The sequence below is a fragment of the Dendropsophus ebraccatus genome, chromosome 1, assembly GCF_027789765.1.
Source record: "Dendropsophus ebraccatus isolate aDenEbr1 chromosome 1, aDenEbr1.pat, whole genome shotgun sequence".
Lineage (NCBI taxonomy): Eukaryota > Metazoa > Chordata > Amphibia > Anura > Hylidae > Dendropsophus > Dendropsophus ebraccatus.
The window spans coordinates 88,121,793-88,143,811 of NC_091454.1; the positions used below are offsets into that span (position 1 = coordinate 88,121,793).

Sequence of the window (22,019 nt, forward strand, 5' to 3'; positions counted from 1 at the left end):
CGTTGGAGAACACAGCACCACAAAGGTGTGTGTCATCTTAGAAGATCACTGCTTTAAGCATTATATTTTGGTCAAATACAGATGTTAGAATAGCGCAATTAAATAAGAAAAACAAAGGGAGGATTTTACTAAGCATATATATGCTGTGTTTATTAAATCGTCATGAATTTTTGTGCAATTGCTTAAAAAGACAACTCCGGTGGGAACAATACTATACTCACCCTCAATCCTGGGTCAGTCTCCGTTCAAATTTCCCACCGATCGTGGGTCCCCAGAGCTCCCTGTACTTCTTCCCATGCTTCCTTCTTCTTCATCAGCAGCGTCAGGTGATTGAAAGCTCCCTCAGTCAATCAGAAGTTGAGCAAGCTGGGAGTCATCTCCTGACGTCTCCCAGGGGGCTGGAGAGCATTAGGTGACTGACAGCTTCCTCAGCCAATCGGAGCTGAGCAAGCTGTCATTTATCTGCTAACTTCTCACAGTGGGGCCGGCCCGCTGTGAAGACGTCATTGACACAAGATGGTGCTGGCCATGGTTGGCAGGGATCAGGTACGTATGCATTTTATTACTTCTAGGTGGAGGTGATAGGGAAGGGAGTATGCTAATTAAAGCACATTACAAAGTTATATAACTTTGTAATGTGTTTTAATTACAAAAAAAAATAAAAAAAACTTACCGGAGTTGTCCCTAAACTGTTTAATGTGTAAGGAAAGCAAGAATGTGCACTGATGATACTTTCGCTCTTTCGCTACAATACTCCAGTTAATCCTATGTATTTTATCAGTACTTTTTAATGGTCAAAAATGGCTAATTCTAAAGTAAGTGTCCTATATGAGAGGTAAGGATCCTTTACATACTGCAACTTTAAAAAAAAAAACAAAAAAACATGTACATTGTTGCAATCGTGATGTCACATCAGAGCACATGTATAGTCAGCGGGAAAATTCAAGCTCTTTTTTGTTCTGATAGACACTGAAAGCCTAGTTAAGCATATAGTTACATACAACCAATTCACTAAACATTTATCAAACAATTATTGCTTGTAAGCACATTACTTACAAGCATAAAAAAGGCTGTACAAAAATTAGGCACATTTCCCCCAAAGTTCTTGCAACATATACACACAAATAAAATTGCAAATCACATACATATATATCTATGTGTGATGTCATTGACAGACACACTCGGCCCGAACTCCTGTGTTTCGTATGTTTTTCACACCCAACACAAGTCTAAAAATCTGCCTTCAGGAGACTGGACATGGATTTCTGGTAAGTTCAGCTTTGTTTTACAGCATGAAAAAAAAAAATGTATATTGCAAACTTGTTTTATATCACAACTACTGTTGATTTAGATTTTAAATGTTATAACGACAGTGACAGTTTTAACAAAACTCCATATGCATTCTATAGAAACAATTCTGCATGGACTTAGGAGTTTTCTATAGTCTTTCCACAGTGGATAAAAAGTGTAGCATTTGCGCCACAAATGGCCCTCTAATAGGACAGACAAAAATCAGGCACATTTTTTCTCATACAAATAGCAACCAATCGCAGCTGAGCTTTTATTTCTCAGAATGGACTGGGATTGGTTGCTTTCTGCTTGAGATAAAAATGTGTCTGATTTTTGTCTCTGTCGCTTATGTATGCTAATTGGCCTGCTACTCTCTTTTTTAATAGGATCAGAGGAATCATGTATTCTGACACTTGTGTATAGCATTTCAATACTCCAATTAACCTTATATCTTTGATCAGTACTTTTTAATAGTCAATACATACCTGAGTTGGAATCAAATTTTTTCTCAGATCTAAGCAAAAAGAAAAGAAAAAATACAAGTATTAGTGCTGAAGACTGAAAATATATGTTATTTTCAAACTGCATGGGAAGTGCATAGACATGGGAACTTTTGAAGTCCCTGTATCAAGTGCATTGGAGAGGCTCCCAAATGGTTGAACCCACTGCAATGATACAGTTGTCCCTTATAAAAGTGTTCATAGTGGCAAAACTCTTTTTATTAATTAAAGGGTCTGGCTGGCTAAATATTTTTAGTAATTAACCCCTTCATAACACAGCCCATTTTCGTTTTCCTCCTCGCCTTCTAAGAGCCATAGCGCTTTCATTTCTCCAACTACAGGGCCATGTAAGGGCATGTAATAAAGTATAATTATTATTATAAAGTAAGAATACGCGAACTGGTAAGTGCAAGAGTTGTTCTTCTTCATTTTATCAAAGGCAGATGTATAGGCATACCATAGAGAAAGGTGTCTCGATGATCCCACTGACTAACACTTGAACACTTTAAGGCTGGGTTCACACTATGTATATTTCAGGCAGTATTTGGTCCTCATGTCAGGTCCTCATAGCAACCAAAACCAGGAGTGGATTGAAAACACAGAAAGGATCTGTTCACACAATGTTGAAATTGAGTGGATGGCCGCCATATAACAGTAAATAACGGCCATTATTTCAATACCACAGCCGTTGTTTTAAAATAACAGCAAATATTTGCCATTAAATGATGGCCATCCACTCAATTACAACATTATGTGAACAGAGCCTTTCTGTGTTTTCAATCCACTCCTGGTTTTGGTTGCTATACAGCCTCACAAATACAGCCTCAAATATACATAGTGTGAACCCAGCCTAAAGGGGTATTCCAGTATCAGAAAATGTTATGTAAATAAAACTACACAAAAACACAGGAAAATGCAACAGCTCACCGCAATGGCAAGATACAGACCCACTACAGACATGAAAATAGTTAAAAGCAACCCCCCCCCCCCCCCAACTGCTAAAAAATTTCCCACAAAAATAATGAGGCTCTCGGTTACCATTTGCAAACAGTGTAAACCACCCCACCACGATAAGGTGACCTCATGTTCGGGGCAGACCCTACACTGTACTATGGCCTCTCCATGGCGTGTAACACGCCTATGCTCTGGGCATGCAAGATCCATCTTTTACTGGCAAAAGTAATTACACCACCTGGGTGGGATGGGTGGAGTGCACAACCAAGTAGAGGCAGCCACTCCCCCCATTATTTATCAGTTAGACTGGGCCCCAGACAAGTTAAAAATATATCTATCTAATAAAATATTTGACTCCTAAAGATAAATCTTGGGATATATGATTAGGGGCATGGCCGTGTTTGTAGTTTGCAGTTTTTTGGCAAAAGAAGAAGCACTCCAATAGAAGTGATAGCTCCAAAAGTTAGCAGTCAGTTAAGGCCCTATTCCACGGAACGATAATCGTGCCGTGGAATAGAGTGTAACGATCAGCCGACATCGTTCATGTCGGCTGATCATTGCAGTCGCTTGTTTTTCAACATGTTGAAAAACAAGCGACTGATATAGCAGCGATCTGCTGCCGTCGCTCTGTTGAATAGGAGCATCGGCAGCAGACGCTGCTATATCCCATGGGCTGCCCAGATGATCAGCGATCACCCGGGCAGCCCCCCCGCAGCTCCCCGCCGCCCCTCCCGCACTCACCCGGGAGCGAGCGGCAGCGGTAGCGAGCGGGGAACAAGGAGCAAACGAGCGCTGAGAGCGCTTGTTTATGCCTCAGGCAGGTTTGTAAATGCTTACAGATATGAATTGATAAGTACCAGGATCTTACCACAAGTTCTTTCTCTATACCCTATACCCTTACTCTTACCCTATAAAAAAGACTCTCAGTGGCTACTTTTAAGGAGTGTATTTCTTGGTGAGAGATCACAAACTGCCACAAACAGCTTTTTTTTTTTTATAATGGGAAGAAAATCATGTGCTTTTGTCAGGTAGTTCTTAGAGAGAAGCAATCCTTTATAGGAGGAACTCCATATGGTGGCACTTCTGCTCATAAAAACAGCCATTCTTATAAAAACACAATATTATGAAATTGCTCTCCATTGTGGAAGGTACTCCGATTTGTAAACAGCAGACTATGAGAAATGTTTCAACCATTCTTTTTACAACAGTTTGGAAATACTGGTAAAAATATTACTATATTCACCAGGAAAATGGTAGAGACTGTTACCTCTATCAGCAGGCAACTATCAGGGTTTTAAATTGTAAATTACTTCAGAAGGTTGCTCATTTTATAAGGTGGTGGTGGGGAAGAAATTGAGTCTTTGTGGGAATGTCATGTTTCAAATATAGGTTCAAACTTGCTGTAAATTTAGGAGCCTTTGAAGCTGAAGAAAACTGAACTCTGAGAATTACGCTCAAGATGCTGCTGATGTGCTGTCATGCAGAATTAAACCAATGCTGGGTCTATCTACTCTAACTTCTGTGTGGATGTATTGTCTTCAAACAGCTTTCAAATCAATTAGTGCATAGGTTTGAAGCATGCTTATGGTATGCTTTGCAAATTGTGAAATGACTCTTTAGCAACACGTTGCCAGAGCAGACAAAGACTAGCAAATCTGTGGCAAAGGATCAAAATGTAATAATTGCAGGTAAACTTCATGCAATTAGTTATACTGTGTTCATAAAAAAAAATCTTAATATAAATTAATGTATGTAGGAAAATATGAGGTAGGAAAAAATATTTGATGACAAGGGCTTGTAATACTACTAGGCAAGCCTCTATTTTTTATAAATTCAAACGATATAACGATTTTTCACTCAATAATTGTCCAGTGTAATAGGGCTCTACAAATGTGTCTGAAGTTGGGTGCTTCTAGTGATTTTTTTATAGGAGACAAATGTTCTCTTACAACGAACCTTTTACTTAAAGGCGGTGTTTCACAAAGCAAAGTTGGCCAAATCAGATGTACACATTATACATGTGTACATGAGTGCAAATGTGCTGTTTTTCCTGTAAAATAACTTAATCCCAGTACTGAACTACTTCCTCCATGGATCTGATCACTTCCTTATTTCTTCTATGAAATGTGACCCTGCTGTTGCCATGCAACAAAGAACACAATCACCCTCTTTTTACATTTATAGGGGAAACCAACTGCCAGTACTGATGGGACAGATCAGGAGATTGAGGTTGAACTGAGCATGAGTGACCCACCTCATTGGATACCCAAAGACAGATTATAACCAAGAGCAACAGTACATTTTCAGAAATGCTGGTACATTTGAAATATGTTTCATTTAACACAATGCATCTATTTAGATCTGTTTATCTTCATGGGAGAACCCCTTTTAAAATATATTCTAAGGCTAGGTTCACAGACAGTAAAATAAAAGCAAATAAACTGTGTATCCGCTGTAAACAAGGAAAAAATATATTTTTATTTTTTAAAGATGATTTTTAAAAACTATTTGAATAGTTTTTATGCCTCAAAACAGTTCATCAACAAAAAAAAGTTTTTGCTCTGCCCTAATAGCATCTGGCTGCCATTGGCCATAACAGAGGGTAGGATAACTTAATAGGAACTCGGGATAAATCACCAAAAGAAATATATTTTGTTTTCTTACAATTAAATCAACGACTAATTAAGATGTTAATAGGAAATATTTAACTTTCAGTTTCAAACCATGGTACACTAACACTAGGGGGATACACAGAAAATGTTTTTTTTCAAGACTTTATATCAGCTCTGACTTCTTCATAAATATCTAATTTGGATAAAAACTTTAAAGTGGCAATATACTGTATATTAGATGAACGCCAGTCAAACCTGACGATCTGGACACGACTGACGGACTATATAATGTGTAACAAGGTGTCCTGACTCTTTTCTGATGAAGTGGCAGCAGAGAGCAATGTGTCAGACTGGAAAGAATACAGCACTTCCTACAGCAGCTGATAAGGACTGGAAGGCTTGCGTTTATAAAAAAAAAAGTCTGTATAACTTCTGTATAACTGGTACCAGTAGATTTAAAAATATTTTCTTCTCCGGAGTACAACTTCAACTAGTGTTAAATAATTAACATGTTCCCAGTGATACCGGATGTGAATTATTCACATCTGATAAATATAATGGCATATAACTAAAACAATGATTTTATAATTGCTGATTCTCTGATCGTTGGGATCGCCATCAATCCTGAGGATGATGGGAAAGCAATAAACCCCATTAAATTAAACCTTCACAAATGGTAAAAATGCCTTTTAATTAAAGATGAGCGAACTTCAAGTATGTTAAGGTTGGTCCAAATCCGACCTCTCGGGAGACTGTATTTATGTTTTCCAGACAGCCTTAAGGGCCTTTCACACTGACAGATTATCGTGCAAAAAATTGTTCAAATTTAAATGATAATCTTGTGGTGTAAATGCCACAATGATCAAACCATGAACAAAAATTTGTTCATTTGTCGTTGATTGCATCTTCTGAGATGATCTTAAAATCATTGTTAATCATCAGTTTAAACACTCATCGTTCACAGTGTATAGATATGAACAGAATTATTATAATCGTAGCTCTGATCGTATTAACGACTTTTCATTGCAATTTATATTCTCATCTAAACGTTGTTTCAAAGAAAAAAATCATTTCTTGTAAGAATAGAGTCACACTGCATTTTTCTGTCCGTTTTATTGTTTCCATTTTAGCATGTTTTTATTTTAACAATGAAAAATATGGTAAATTTTTGTGTACCATTTTTGTGCACTTACATCAGTGACAGGAGCTGTGCTCTTCGGGGTTCCGATCTTTCTTTCTGACTGCCGGAAGTTCCTTACCTTCCTCCTGGCAGTAAGATTGGCGATGCAATGATCGCAGATTACACTGATCAATACTATGCTATGGCATAGCAATGATCAGTGTATATAAAGTAATGTAAAAATGTTAGAGTCCCTAAGAGGGACATAAAAAGTGTAAAATAAAAAAAATTCTAAAGTTTTTAAAAATATGCCATAGCCCCTCACCCAATAAAAAATTCACCCAACTTTCCCATTTTATATTATATACTGTGGCATGCGTAATTGTCCGATCTATTAAAATAAACCAATATTGTTTCCTCTCAGTGAACGTCGCAAACAAAAAGCAGTACAAAAACAAAGCCAAGATGAATGATTTTTAATACATTTTAAAAAATTAAAATTGATCAATATGTCTCATCTTCACAAATATAATATTAATAAAAACTAAAGATCATGGTGCAAAAAATTACACCCCATACAGCTCCGTACGAGTCACAATAGGGCCATTGTAATCACACCTATTTGCAACTAAAGTTTTACAGTTAATAAAAATAGTAAAACATTAGAAAATCTATATAACCTCCATATCGCTGTATTCAGACCGACCTATAGAATAAAGACAAAATGTCAGTTTTACCGCAAGGTGTATTACATAAACACGGAACCCCCCAAAAATGTGCAGAATTGTGTTTTTTTCCCAATTTCACCCCATAAATAATATTTTGGGGGTTCCGTCATACATGTAATGGTAGATTGAAAGACGCCATTACAAAGTACACCTGTTCCTGAAAACAAGCCCTTACATGGCCCTGTAGATGGAAAAATGAGAGTTATAGCTCTTAGAAGGTGAGGAGGAAAAAATGAAAAATCGAAACTGAAAACTGGCACGGTCCTTAAGGCCAGTTTGGGCTTTGTCCTTAAGGGGTAAAATATTGAATATATAAATTAAATTTGATTAACTAAAAATAACTAAAACGTCTAAACACTGCAATGAATTTGCCATCAATCACTGAAATTGCTAGAACAGATGCAATAATTATTTAGTGTGTTGACTTACCTGAAAAGAATTGCTCCGCAGACAACACATTTGTATACCCCAGTTGCTGTGTTGTGGGTGTATTCTCCAGCAAAGGCACTGCAAAATGAGTGTTTACAAACATGAGAGCAGGAAAGGGTTTAACAATATACATTATTAGGCCCCGTTCCCACTGAGCAAAGCTAGCGGAATTCCGCGACGGAATTGTCCGCCGCGGAATGCCGTTAGCCTCCCGCTCATAATGGGAGTCTATGGGAGGCGCGCGCTGCTGCTCTGTCCGCGCTGAAGAATGAACATGTTCATTCTTCAGCGCGGACAGGGCAGGAGCGCGCGCCTCCCATAGAGTCCCATTATGAGCGGGAGGCTAACGGCATTCCGCGGCGGACAATTCCGTCGCGGAATTCCGCTAGCTTTGCTCAGTGGGAACGGGGCCTTAAGGAGAAATATGTGTAGTGGATGTACACATCCTCAGCACAGTGTGCTTTCTCAGAGTCTAGTTAAAATTCTCATTTTACACAGGATTTTAAGAATGACCTAATCTCTCATTGCTGGCATGCACTAAATCATTTTGTAAGTAAGTGATCTGGATGGCAAATCTTCTGAGCCAAGGTTATGATTCGCTGCCAACTCTTGAGGGGCTGTATTGCCAGTGATTCACATTCGGCAAATAGTCTGGTGTCCAAGGAAGAGAGCTTTGCCTATTAAATGAGACCCCATGTGTGGTAAAGAGCCTTTTCAGGTCATGAATGGAAACAAGCAGTTACATCATTAATACATTTGGATCAGAGGTAAGCCAGGGCTTGCTGCCAAGTTGCATGGTATAAATTAGACAACAAAATGGTTAGTCCTTGGCAAGCTACACTTCATGCTGGAATCAGCTGAGACAGACTTTATTCACTAAAAACACTTTTGGAAGGGAATACTTTTTTTTTTTCAGGACACAGGGCTTGCGGCCAAGGACTAAAGCCATGTGAGGGCAGTTATTGAACATTTTTGACATTCCAACCACAAATGAGCCAATAAATATTTTCTCCACATGTGCTTCAAAAAGAAATTGAAGCGGAGTGGAAAGGAACTGAATTATGCTACCTTCTCACCCAGCCAAAACATCTTTGCTTACAATGACCACCTTCAGAATCAAGTCTTTCTGGCACACAGCCATTGTGTGCTTGGTTCTGCCTTTTAGAAATATGTGCCCAAGCCCTTCTCACTTCCACACATTCTGCAGTAAAGTAAAACAGACCCTGCATGCTGCATTAGGAGTTCCATTGACCAAATAGAAAGCATTTGCAATAACACAGCTATATGTACTGTATGTTCCAGCAAACATGCACTTATAAAAGGACAAAACACAAGCAAGATTCAAGACCCTAAATAAAGTGAGATATATATACTGTTTCATGGCTTACAAATAAGACCTGAAAACAGCAGGACACTCCTTCTTTTTGGCAATGCCTTGTTTGCCTCTCCCCCAAACACCTATTTAAAAAAAGGGAATTAGGCTTGGTTCCCACATTGTGGTGAACGCATGAAGTTGGAATCACACCCCCTACATTGACTAACAGACATTTTATGTTAACTGAGGCATATTTCTTTGCGGCATGCATTCACTGCAATGTGGAAATGCGACCTTAGGTCATGGCTGAACCTGGTTATTTTTAACAATCTATCATATATTGTATTGTGCATACTTTTCTCCCATGGAGCATCACACAGCTTGCAAGACTCCATACCTCACTACACCCCTAGTCCCACATTGAATGCCTCTCACTAGCCACTCAGCAACCAGCTCTGTATTGATGAGGTGCAGGACCCCCAAAACACTTGTCTACAAATCGCTAACTCCCCCATTTGGTGGAGATTTTGGCTTGGCATATAACCCCCATTCGTGTTTCAAGTTTCTTCAAGGATTGAAAGTTGGTTTAAAGGCAAGCTACCCCCCCCCCCCCCCCACTGAGTACTTCTAAGCAATCTGATTGTCTCACAAGGAGACACTACTCTCCCAGTTATATATTCTGCAGCAAGCATTTCTTTCCTTCTCTTGTCCTTTTTCTTCCCTTCTTTTGTCCTTTTTCTCAGCAGCCTAGTGGTTTATTACTGAATGACTGGATCACACAAACACTGACCAGGTACTTTTAATGCATTACTGTCATTTATATAAACTTTCGACATGTTTCCAAGGGTCCCAGGACTGACACCCGCTATCATCATGACTAATATCTGGGTAAAGCAGGTTGCAGCACACTCCACTCCATGGCAAGCCACCTAATCTGACTCATTTCAACCTGCATACTGGACCACAGCTTCAATAGGACTGCTTAAGATAGCTGGGCACTGTATTCCAATATCTTATCCACGATCCTTGTCAGACTCTCTATTGCTTGAATGGAATGGCAGTGCACATATACAACTAGTGCTTCACTTACACAGGCAAGACAGAGCAAAACTGGCAGAGCGCCTCATAGGTTGACAAATTGTATATGATATAACATATAACAGTAATATGACCAAGGCTCACTTGACTGGGCTGTGTCAAGTCACAACCACTATGTAGCACATTCATACGGTATCAAGTGCAGATCATTCAATGGCCACAGCAGAGTAAACGAATAGTAATTAAAGTAAATAAATAGATCCTCTGACCACACGTATGTTCAAAGGTTTATTAATTCAACGGTAATGGTAATATCTCCATGAAAGAAGGTTAGACACTGTCACCAAGTTGCCTGTAGTTGCCTAATACTGTCTGAGACAAGCAGGCAGGGACAGCTGGGTTAGGCAGTCTGTGTCCTCCCTGTACCCATCTAGGTAATCCATTACAGCCTAGCCTGACAATACTATTATTGTCAATTAAAAAGCACTAATAAGGAAACCATTAAAAGCTAGGATCCAACTTCTTCTGCTGTGGGGAGTGTTCGGGATTGGAGAACATTGCCGAACCCGAGCAGTTTGACAGGTCTGCTCAACACTATATACTACTCTTTCAAGATCAACCTGGGTTACCTGAATTTTCATAGCAAAATTTCACCTTTTGGAATGCTTTAATCTAATAGAGATTTTTTATTAAATGTAGGGAAGATGGCAGATGCTGGTCATTCCAGGGCTCCAATTGCCACCCCTGAGTAGAGATGAGCGAACCTGCCGGATTTCTGGTTTGTACGAACAAGAAATCTCGGCATCTGACTCCCGCTGTCTGCCGGCTTCGTGCAGTGGGTGGATACAGCACGGAGCCGGCAGACAGCGGGAGTCAGATGCCGAGATTTCTGGTTCGTACGAACCAGAAATCCGGCAGGTTCGCTCATCTCTACCCCTGAGATGCTATGGTGGGGTCCTGATCAGTTATCATGGCAACCAGGGATCTTCTTTTTTCACTTAGTTTAGTTTATCAGATAAATTCATGCCACATAATTAAGTTTGCAAAGTAATTTATCTCACCTTTCTGTCCCCTTTTCTTGGGTGACATGATATTGCTTTGGTGTCAGTCGTTTCCTTAATTCTTGTTCAGTAAACACAACCTTGCAAATCTTTTTTTCTTTTCGTGTTCCTGGAAATATCAAAAACAGAGTGAGAATTTTAACTGAAGAATAATTACCTTGGCATTCATCAGCTTCTCATCCTCTGCTTTCATTAGTCAATTACTATACCTGTTCTTAAATTACAATGACAGCTTAGCCAGGGAATTCCACTGGAGCAAAGACAATGTGCTGCAGCCAAAGCCTTTCCTGTCCAACAATAAACAGCCTCATACAGCCATTCACCGAGAAATAGTGAACAGTTCCAACCACAAACTTCCCAAAAGGCAATGAAAAACAAGCTAGAAGCTCAGCTTTCCTGACAAGGGGATAGAGGGCTTACACCATTTATGCACTAAAAAACACAAGAGCTTTTTGTGTTATAAATATTAATATGAATAATAATTTATCCTATTCATTGCTGAATTGCCATTTATAATCCTGCAAACAGTCTTTTAACGCATACCTCCTGTGCAAAATAAAAATTTCACAGTGCTCTTAGATCTTCGTGTATAGTTTCCAGGTGTACCTTTTTTACTTCCCTCAGATTACAGTCACCAGTCCTCTTTTTACACTTCAGACGTGGCTTGCTTAAAACAAAGATATCCGGATGATGCTGCAATCATAATCTGGACAGCTTTGTTTGCAAGCAAGTTACCTTTACAGACACATACCTAGCTTTTTAAAGGGGTTATCCAGTGCTACAAAAACATGGCCACTTTTTCCCCTCTCTTGTCTCCAGTTTGGGTGGGGTTTCAAACTCAGTTCCATTGAAGTAAATGGGGCTTAATTGCAAACCACACCTGAACTGGAGACAAGAGAGGGAGAAAAGTGGCCATGTTTTTGTAGCGCTTTATAACCCCTTTAACTCCCTTTTTAGGTGACATTTTGGCACATATGTTCACACATAGTTGAAAGCAAAATATGCCTGTAAAACAAGGAAACAATACGGCTGTTTTCCTTATCTAATGACGTGCTACTTTAAAGTTTATGGAAAAGCAGCTGTCAAATAATGTTTGTTTTTTTTACAATGTGTGCACATATATTTTTCTAATTTATTTTATCTATATTTCTCAGATTTTTCTTTGCACAACTGGAAGAAACTATAGGGCTGAGGTAATTTAAATTGTCACTGTTATTCCAATCAGCTGTCCACTACTTTAAAGGCCCCTATATACTTTAAATAGCAATTGTACGGCCGTAAGTTATATGTCCTTTTTGGCTCTGTCCTCCCGACCACGGCGAATCACTCCTAGAACAAATGGGCCATGAAGTGATTTTGCATCACACCTGTTCCTATCGCCACTGATATCATCTGCTGGTGATTGTTCGTGAGAGCCCCATACACCTTACACAGACGGCCAAATCCACCACGAGCGGAAGTATACAGTGTATGGATACTTTCAGGCTCTATCTCTAGTAACAGAAACATAATGAAGTTCAATGCACAGGGAAAAGGCAGAAAACCTGGACTATGTACCTACAATATGTGAGCTATTCTGCCTCCTTCAAAGGGTCAACACTGTGCCTGAAATGTAAATCATAGCTTGCTTTATTTTTTTCCCACCCATACAGTTTTGAGTGTGTAATTACTTGTGTTCCTACTAAGGTTTGTACACAGTACTACCTCCTGAATGTAATCACCCCCTCCCTTTAGTCTGCTAGTTAATCATCAACATTATTAACAGCAGCAGCAGCAGTTCATTGTTCTGTGTAACTCCTTCCTTGCTGTGCTGCTGTTTCTTTCCTTTCTGCTCAGCACTTTGCAAACACAGCACATCAATAACTTCCATTACCCCACATATGCCATCTAGGAAGGGATAGGAAGTGTTGGTGTAAGTAATGCTGGTAAAAAGCCCCGCTTTGGACTTCCCCCTAATATGGACAGAATAGGTTGATATGGAGGGGACTCTCAGAGGCTCAATAACAGCAGTAAGAGCATTAAAATGACCTTGTCACCGCTCTGAAGGGTTAATGTAACAAAACTGTGCAGCCTTTTCATAGTATAGGTATGTTCTGCCCCATGCTGAAAAAAATTTAATGCACAGCCTAAAAAAAAGGGCAAAGCTAATAAACCCATAAACTGCTAATAAAAAGCACAGAGCATGGGTTCATTACTTTACATTAGAAATTTAAATACACACAACACACAGAGTTGCATATCCTAGGGGGATTCTAAAGGGAAACAATTAGCAGGATTGTGCTGATATTGCGCCCATATACAGCAGAGCTCCAACACACCTTCCTTACCATTATTTTGGTGTATTCAGTCATAAGTGTAGTTAGTGGAAAACATCTTTTATTCTGGGGAGAGCCATGAAATAGTTATCTGGGAGGTGCCCGGGCCAGGACTAATCATGGCTCTCTGCCTGTCAGTACGTTCTGCGAGGATGGTTGAGAGGCAGAGACCCATTAATGGCTGCATCTGGGTCTGCAGCTGCAGCTTTATCAGTATGATCTGCTGATAGGTTCCCTTTAAATAGACTGGAGGTATGGGACCCAACAGACTCCTTTGCCTATAATTGTTTTCCTCCTGTGTCCTTCATTAAGTTTGGGAGCTAAACCGCCTAGACATAAGATGAATACATTGTAAAAAAAACTAGCAGAAAGATTTGTGCTGCTGATGTATATATTTAGCTTATAGAGCATGTCCTAGGCTGGACACAACTGTATTCACTCATCAGCTGAGGTCTACTGTGATGTGGTTCAGATTAGGGAATGAAATCCACAGTTTGAATGCTACAGATATTAAGATTCTAAATACATACATGAATGCTCACTGCTATAAATACATTTACATTCCATACACAAAATATTTGTGCGATAAAATACACAGGGGCTATTTTTTGGGTTCTTGGTCTCTGACTGCCTAAAAAAGAAAGTTTCATTCAACTTAGACTGGGTTCACACCATGTTTCAAGGGGAAGTTTGGCTGATGTAAACCATGGCAAACTGGCAGCGAGCCCATTGAGTTTAATTTTATTGCATGAAAAGCATTTGATACAATAGAAAAAAAACAGAACATAATATTTGGTACAGAAACTTTTATTTGCAATTACAGAGGTGGGACGTTTCCTGTAATTCTTGACCAAGTTAGTACTCTGAAGCAGGGATTTTGTCGTCCCTCTCCTCCATACAGATCTTCTCCAGATCCTTCAGGTTGCAGGGTTGCCAACTGGCAGCACTAAGCTTCAGCTCTATCCTAAGATTTTCTATTGTGTTGAGGTCTGGGAACTGGCTAGGCCACTCTAGGACCTTGAAATGCTTCTTATGTAGCCACTCCTTAGTTGCCCAGGCTGTGTGTTTCGGGTCATTGGAATGCTGGAAGACCCAGCCACGATTCATCTTCAATGCTCTGGCTGAGGGAAGGAGGTTGTTGGCCACAATCTTGCGATACATGGCCCCATCCTTCCACCCTTCAATACGGTGTAGTTACTCTTCCCCCTTTGCAGAAAAGCACCCCCAAAGTATGATATTTCCACCCCCATGCTTCATGGTTGGGACCATGTTCTTGGGGTTATGTTCATCCTTCTTCAAACACAGCAAGCTGAGTTGACACCAACAGTAACAGTTTTATTGTAATCCATAATGCAAGACACCACTGCTATCAAATACTGTCGTTGTTGCTAACAATTATGGATCTATAATAAATCTGTGAATTCTAATATACCAGGACAAAGTGATAAAATTCTGAAGGTCATTTGTGACCCATAAAAAAGATGTCTGAGCTGTAAAAGCACACCTAAACTGAGAACAAGAATGGTGATGTTTCTGGCCATGTTTTTGTAAGTCTGAATAACCCCTCTAACCCTTTCACACTGAAGGAAAATTATGCCCACATGGAACTTGCCCACATAATGGAGGCGCCGCTTTATACACTGCAGGTGTTGGCTTATACCTACAGCTGACACTCACTATTAATGGCCAACACCAGCAATCTCGCTCATGTTGGTCATTTAACTATTGAAATGCCCCTGTCAAAACTGACAATGGCACTTAATGAGTAGGACTGTACATCAATGGTGCTACAACAGTTGGATCAGCTCGCAGGGAGTCAATCTTTCTGAAGGTCTCTGTAGCTTCTCTGATGGATCTTTTTTTACAGTCTGGTAGAGTCTTGCATTGGGTAATAGTGACCACAAACAGTGACTTTTAGCTTAAAGTGTAGAAAAGAAAAACATGTTGGGAGGGTAAAAACGTTTAATTTTAAAAGGGCCAATTTTCCTGGGTTAAGGGCTGAACTTCAGGGCATAGACTGGGAGCGGCTGCTGGCACATACTGATACTGATAATAAATGGGAAATCTTCAAATCCACATTAAATAACTGTACTGCCAAATATATTCCTATGGGTAACAAATATAAACGGTTAAAATCAAATCCCACATGGCTTACAACCGAGGTTAGAAGGGCTATAAATGAGAAAAAAGGGGCATTCAAAAAATACAAATTAGAGGGGTCAGCTGTAGCCTTTAAACATTACAAAGAAGTCAACAAAACCTGTAAAAAGGTAATAAAAGCAGCAAAAATTCGCAATGAAAGGCAGGTAGCTATAGATAGCAAAAGAAACCCCAAGAAATTCTTCAAATATATTAATGCAAAAAAACCAAGGTCAGAGCATGTAGGACCCCTAAATAATGGTGACGGGGAGTTAATAACTGGGGATCAGGAGAAAGCTGAGTTACTTAATGGGTTCTTCAGCTCTGTATATACAAAAGAAGAGGGTGGAGCTTGGTGGGTGGGGCCAGTACTGAGGTGGGTGGGGCCAGTGCTGCTAACACATGTAATGTACTTAACTGGTTGACTATAGATATGGTCCAAGATAAATTAAACAAACTCAATGTAACCAAAGCTCCTGGGCCTGATGAATTACACCCCAAAGTTCTTAGGGAACTCAGTTCTGTAATTTCTCTACCCTTGTATGAAATATTCAGTGATTCTTTGCTTACTGGTATTGTGCCGAGGGACTGGCGTAAGGCAAATGTAGTGCCGATCTTCAAAAAGGGCTCTCGAACTTCCCCAGGTAACTATAGACCTGTAAGCTTAACATCTATTGGGGGGAAACTATTTGAGGGGCTTATAAGGGCCTACATCCAGGAATATGTAGTGGCTAATAGTATTATAAGTGATAACCAGCATGGTTTTACTAAGGACAGAAGCTGTCAAACCAACCTGATATGTTTCTATAAAGAGGTGAGTAAAAGCCGGGATGGGGGCGAGGCTGTGGATATCGTGTACCTGGATTTTGCTAAAGCGTCTGACACAGTTCCTCATGTTTCTAAAGGGTAAGATAAAGTCTATTGGTTTGGAAAGTTTAACCCCTTCGGGACCAGGCTAATTTGCGTTTTCGTTTTATCCTCCTTGAGCTTAAAAGGCCATAGCAGTTGCATTTTTACACCTACAGACCAACATGAGCCCTTATTTTTTGCGTCACTAATTGTACTTTGCAATGACAGGCTGAATTTTTACATAAAATATGCTGCGAAATCCGAAAAAAATTATATGCGCGGTGAAATTGAAAAAAAAAAAAAATTTCTTTGGGGGGGGCTTCGTTTTTACGCCGTGTATCCTATGGAAAAACTGACATGTTATGTATGTTCCTCAAGTCGTTACGATTACAACGATATGTAACATGTATAACTTTTATTGTATCTGGTGGCTTGTAAAAAAGTCAAACCATTGTTAACAAATATATGTTCCTTAAAATCGCTCCTTTTTTAGGCTTATAGCACTTTTATCCTTTGGTCTATGGGGCTGTGTAAGGTGTCATTTTTTGCGCCATGTGTTCTTTCTGTCGATACCTTGATTGCACATATGGGACTTTTTGATCGCTTTTTATTACAATTTTTCTGGATTTGATGCGACCAAAAATGCGCAATATTGCACTTTGGGATTTTTTGGCGCTTACGCCATTTACTGTACGAGATCAAGAATGTGATAAATTAATATTTTGGGTAATTACTAGACATGTTTACTAGAGATGAGCAAACCTCGAGCATACTTGAGTCCATCCGAACCCGAACTTCCGGCATTTGATTAGCGGTGGTTGCTGAACTTGGATAAAGCCCTAAGGCTATGTGGAAAACATGGATATAGTCATTGGCTGTATCCATGTTTTCCAGACAACCTTAGAGCTTTAAGTTCAGCAGTCCCAGCTATTCAAATGCCGAACGATCGGGTTCGGATGGACTCGAACCCGAACCCAGTTCGCTCATCTCTAATGTTTACTTATTTATTTATTTATTTTTATTTATAAAATGGGAAATGGGTGGTGATTCTGACTTTTATTAGGGGAGGGGGCTTCTTATTAATAATGACACTTTATTTTTTACTTTTACACTTATAATAGAAGCCCCCCTGTGTGCAGCATAGATTGATGAGTTCAGCACTCGTTTGCTTCCGGCTGCTGCAGCCGGATCAGCGCCATTACGTCAGCGTCATGGAGATCAGCATCATGGAGATCGCTCCTCCGTGACAATGTCACGGGGGAGTGATCTCCCCACTAGACACCAGGGAAGAGCTGCTCTGAAGTCTTCAGATGCAGCTGTCAACTTTGACAGCTTCATCTGAAGACTTAATTAGCGGGTACGGCGATCGGACCGTGCCCGCTCATAGCCGCGGTCCCGGGCTACATGCAGCAACCGGGACCGTGGCGGTTCAGAGCGGGGTCGCCGCCACTTAACCCCCTTCCTTGCTGGTGCAGATGCAGTGCGAACTCCATGGAGGGGGGGTTACCTACTACTGCTTCTTCCTCCTTCATTGTTGATAGCTGTCCCTATAAGCCCCGCCCCCATGATGGTAAGCCCCGCCCCTGCATCAGACACAGCCGTATAGGGGGCGGGTCTTATCGCGACATCCCGGGACAGCTATCAACAATGGAGGAGGAAGAAGAAGCAGCAGCAGGTTACCCCCCTCCCCCCATGGAGATCGCACTGCATCTGCCCCAGCAAGGAAGGGGGCACTTAACCCCCTTCCTTGCTGGTGCAGGTGCAGTGCCACAACAGTCTGGTTCCAAGGGGCTAAAGTCCTTGGGGACCAGACTGTAGCTTCTCTGCCGGGATTTTAAATTTCTCGCCCAGAAGCAGACCACTTTATGCTTTTGGGTGGGAAACCCTGTAGGCAGGGAATCCCGGCTTAATTAAGGGGATTCCCTGCTCCTGTACTGCAAGGAGGGGTGCGCTAAGGAGGGGGTTACTTAACCCTTTACACTCCGTGGACCGGGTGCACAGCACCCGACCCACGGAGCAAACTTGCTCCACAGTATAGGTGGTGAAATAGACCACCTCTAGTGTGGAGTGAGTTTGCGACACATGTGCGACTATTTTAGATAGTCGCACATGATAAATCATGCCTACTTTCAGCGTAAGCTGAAGTAGGCATGATCAGTCTAAGTCAGTGACATGTCGCAAAATTTTGCGCAGCGGGGGCGCAAAATTTTGCGACATTTTCACTCCAAAAAAATGGTCTAAAATGATGATAAATCTCCCCAACTGAGTGTTTGGGCGTCCACTTGGCAAATGAGGTTCAATGTGGATAAATGTAAAGTTATGCACCTGGGTACTAATAACCCACATGCATCATATGTCCTGGGGGGAGTTACACTAGGAGAGTCGCCGATGGAGAAGGATCTGGGTGTACTTGTAGATAATAGACTACAGAACAGCACACAATGTCAGTCAGCTGCTTCTAAGGCCAGCAGGATATTGTCATGCATTAAAACAGGCATGGACTCTCGGGACAGGGATATAATATTACCGCTTTATAAAGCTTTGGTGCAGCCTCATCTGGAGTATGCTGTCCAGTTTTGAAACCTGATTCATAAAAAGGATGTTCTAGAGCTGGAGAGGGTACAAAGACGGGCAACTAAACTAATAAGGGGAATGGAGCATCTTAGTTATGAGGAGAGATTAAAAAAATTACATTTGTTTAATCTGGAGAAGAGACGTTTAAGGGGAGATATGATTCATTTATTTAAATATATAAATGGCCCCTACAAGAAATATGGGGAAAAGATGTTCCAGGTAAAACCCCCTCAAAGGACAAAAGGGCACTGCCTCCGCCTGGAGAAAAAAAGGTTCAATCTCCGGAGGCGACAAGCCTTCTTTACCATGAGAACTGTGAATCTGTGGAACAGTCTACCACAGGATCTTGTCACAACAAAAACAGTAGAGGACTTCAAAACAGTGCCTAAGGCTGGGTTCACACTGCGTTTTTAGCATACGTTTAACGGATTCATTTTTTTTAACGGACAAAAAAAAAAATAGTGTCAGCAACGTTTTTGTGTCCGTCAAAAAAAAACTGATGTTTTGATCCGTTTTTTTTTTATAATGGAAGTTAATGGAAAAACGGATCAAAACAGTTTTGCAATCCGTTTTTCATCCGTTTTTTTTTTTTCAAAAAACGGATTGCAAAAACGCAGTGTGAACCCAGCCTTAGGCAAGTTCTTAGACCAAAATAACTTAAATGCATATGTATAGAACCTATCACCCCTCCCCTTCCCTGTATCCATCCCCTCCTTGGTTGAACTTGATGGACATGTGTCTTTTTGCAACCGTATTAACTATATGTAACTACATGTAACTATATATCAGGAAATCAATTATTGGTTATAATAGCCCTCTGAGTGAAGATAAAAGTTTTTTCTCATTAAAAATTCACCCCCCAACCCCCCCCCCCCATCACATTTTTAAAATAATAAAATGTAAACAAAAATAGATATGCTTGGTATGGCTTCAATCAGAATTAAAGAATGTTTTTAATCCTGCAAGGTAAACAAAAAAAGCTTCCAAACACTAAAATTGCTGATTTTTAATCACATCCTATACCAGAAAAAAATTAATATAAATGACCAAAAAGTCTCATTTACTCCAAAATGGTTCTGATAAAATTTACATATAATGGTGACAAAAAAGTATACAACCCCTATAAATTAAAGGGTCAGAATAGAGAAATTTTAAGTATATTATTTAGGAAAAAGTTTAAACTAAAAGGTATTGTTGTAATTGTATTAACCCACAAAATATATGTTGGTTTACAGCTTGCTTAACTGCAGCTTTACCATAACTTTCACGGCGTAAAAACTAACACCCCCCCCCACCCCCCAAAAAAAATAATAATAATAATTAAAAATTCCCCCTCCCACCCCTAAAGGTATTTTTTAGTTTATAGGTTTTACATTTTATGGTAAAATGATAGGTGTCATTGTACAGAACAGTTGGTCCCACAAAAAACAAGCCTTCATATGACTATGGAAACATGTATATAGAAAAAATCTAAGTTTTATGGCTTGAGGAGTGACAGGGTTAATCCTGTTATGTTACATTACATTGTGAATTACTTCAGTACAGTTATACATTGTGACTATGATCATTTAACTCTCACATTTTAAGGGGAATTTATGAAAGAGTTCCCCTGTTTTTTTTTGTCAAAACACTGCTAAATTTAGATTTACACTGCTCTTGACACTTTTAAGCTAGGTTCTCCAAGGAAAGCCAGGTGGAATCAAATTGGCAGGGTGCAGCCAGACCTCACTGATCAAAGCTTCTGACCTGCTGGGTGTTGTATCTTTTTTTTCTAGAAGTAATGTTTCTATGGGAGAATACTACTACAAATATGATATCTGATGTAATACATTACAAATTCTATGTCTGTTGTACATGTCTATGCTTCTGAAGTTGGTGGCATATAAAGGTACAGTAAAAACTGTACTGTGTGTACTAGACATTAGAGAATCATAGTAGCATTAGTGTACTAATGGAATATGGTCAAATAAATACTGTACATCATACTGCACATCGTAACAAGGGCGGTGAGCACCATCACATTCTGATGTTAGACATTACTTAGCACTTGTAGGCAATGCTGACATCTAATGGTGAAAGAAATTAACATTCAAATGCAAACCTATCACAGGTGTAACTTATGGGACAGTGTGCAAAAAAATTGTAATGTTGATGGTAACTAGTGATGGTGTGTTTACACAGACAGATTTATCTGATAGATCTTTGAAGTCAAAGCCAGGAACATACTATAAACAGGAGGTTTCTCCTATTTTCAAATCCATTCCTGGCTTTGGCTTCCAAAATCTGCCAGATAAATCTTTCTGTGTAAACGCACCCTAATGGTGTTAAAGCGTAACTGTCATTTCAGGGTCATTTTTCTGAAAACATTAAATATCAACAGTACAAGCGATTTTAATAAACTCTGTAATAGGTTTTATAAACCAAAAGAGTTTCCTTCTGTACTGAAAAAGCAATCTCCCAGCCTCCCCCCTCACTGCAGAAGCAGCAGGATTTCTGTCACCATTATGTGGCTATGGAGAGGGGAGGGGCTGTTAGGAGTGACTGAGCATGGAGCAGTCCTACACAGCACAACACCCTGCAATCTTCTCTCAGTAAGTTCATAGATAAGCACTGACCTTTCTGACACCTGAATTTAGCGTTTTAGGTGCCCAGAGAGTCTACAAACAGCTGACCTTCATGTCACCTCTTCCTGCTCCCTCATCTCCCTCGGCCCCTCCCCCCTTCATAGGAGATAGTTGAGAGAGAAGTCAGATAAGAAGTCAGGGGGGGAGGCTGGGAGATTGCTTCTTGAGTACAGAAGGAGGCTTTTTTGACTGATGAAACCTATTACAGAGTTTCTTAAAATCGCTTATACTACTGATTTCTGCAATAAAAAAAAACATGACAGTTACGCTTTAAATTAAGAAATGTATGCTGTATGAAGTACAGTATGAGGCAAATGGTAGGAAGTAATATCACAACAAAACTAATCCTGTCAATATCGATGGCTTCATTATTAGACAACCATGAGAATCTATTTGGATTGATGTGGCTGGTATTAGCAATGCTGTATTCTTACCATGTTGGTACAGTAGATCCTAGTTGTAGTTCGCTTT

The 22,019-nt window shown here is 40.0% G+C and overlaps 1 protein-coding gene across 2 annotated transcripts in view; it reads right to left on the bottom strand.

Annotated features, from left to right (window-relative positions):
- MSRB3 (methionine sulfoxide reductase B3) overlaps positions 1-22,019 on the bottom strand; it is a 142,926-nt gene that overhangs the window by 52,202 nt on the left and 68,705 nt on the right. For both annotated transcript variants that reach the window (XM_069974542.1, XM_069974534.1), the window contains 3 exons: positions 11,048-11,156; positions 7,634-7,711; positions 1,776-1,804 (listed from right to left, as the gene is read on the bottom strand). In XM_069974542.1, the coding sequence (XP_069830643.1) occupies positions 1,776-1,804; positions 7,634-7,711; positions 11,048-11,156 (216 nt within the window). The remainder of the gene's footprint in view (positions 1-1,775; positions 1,805-7,633; positions 7,712-11,047; positions 11,157-22,019) is intronic.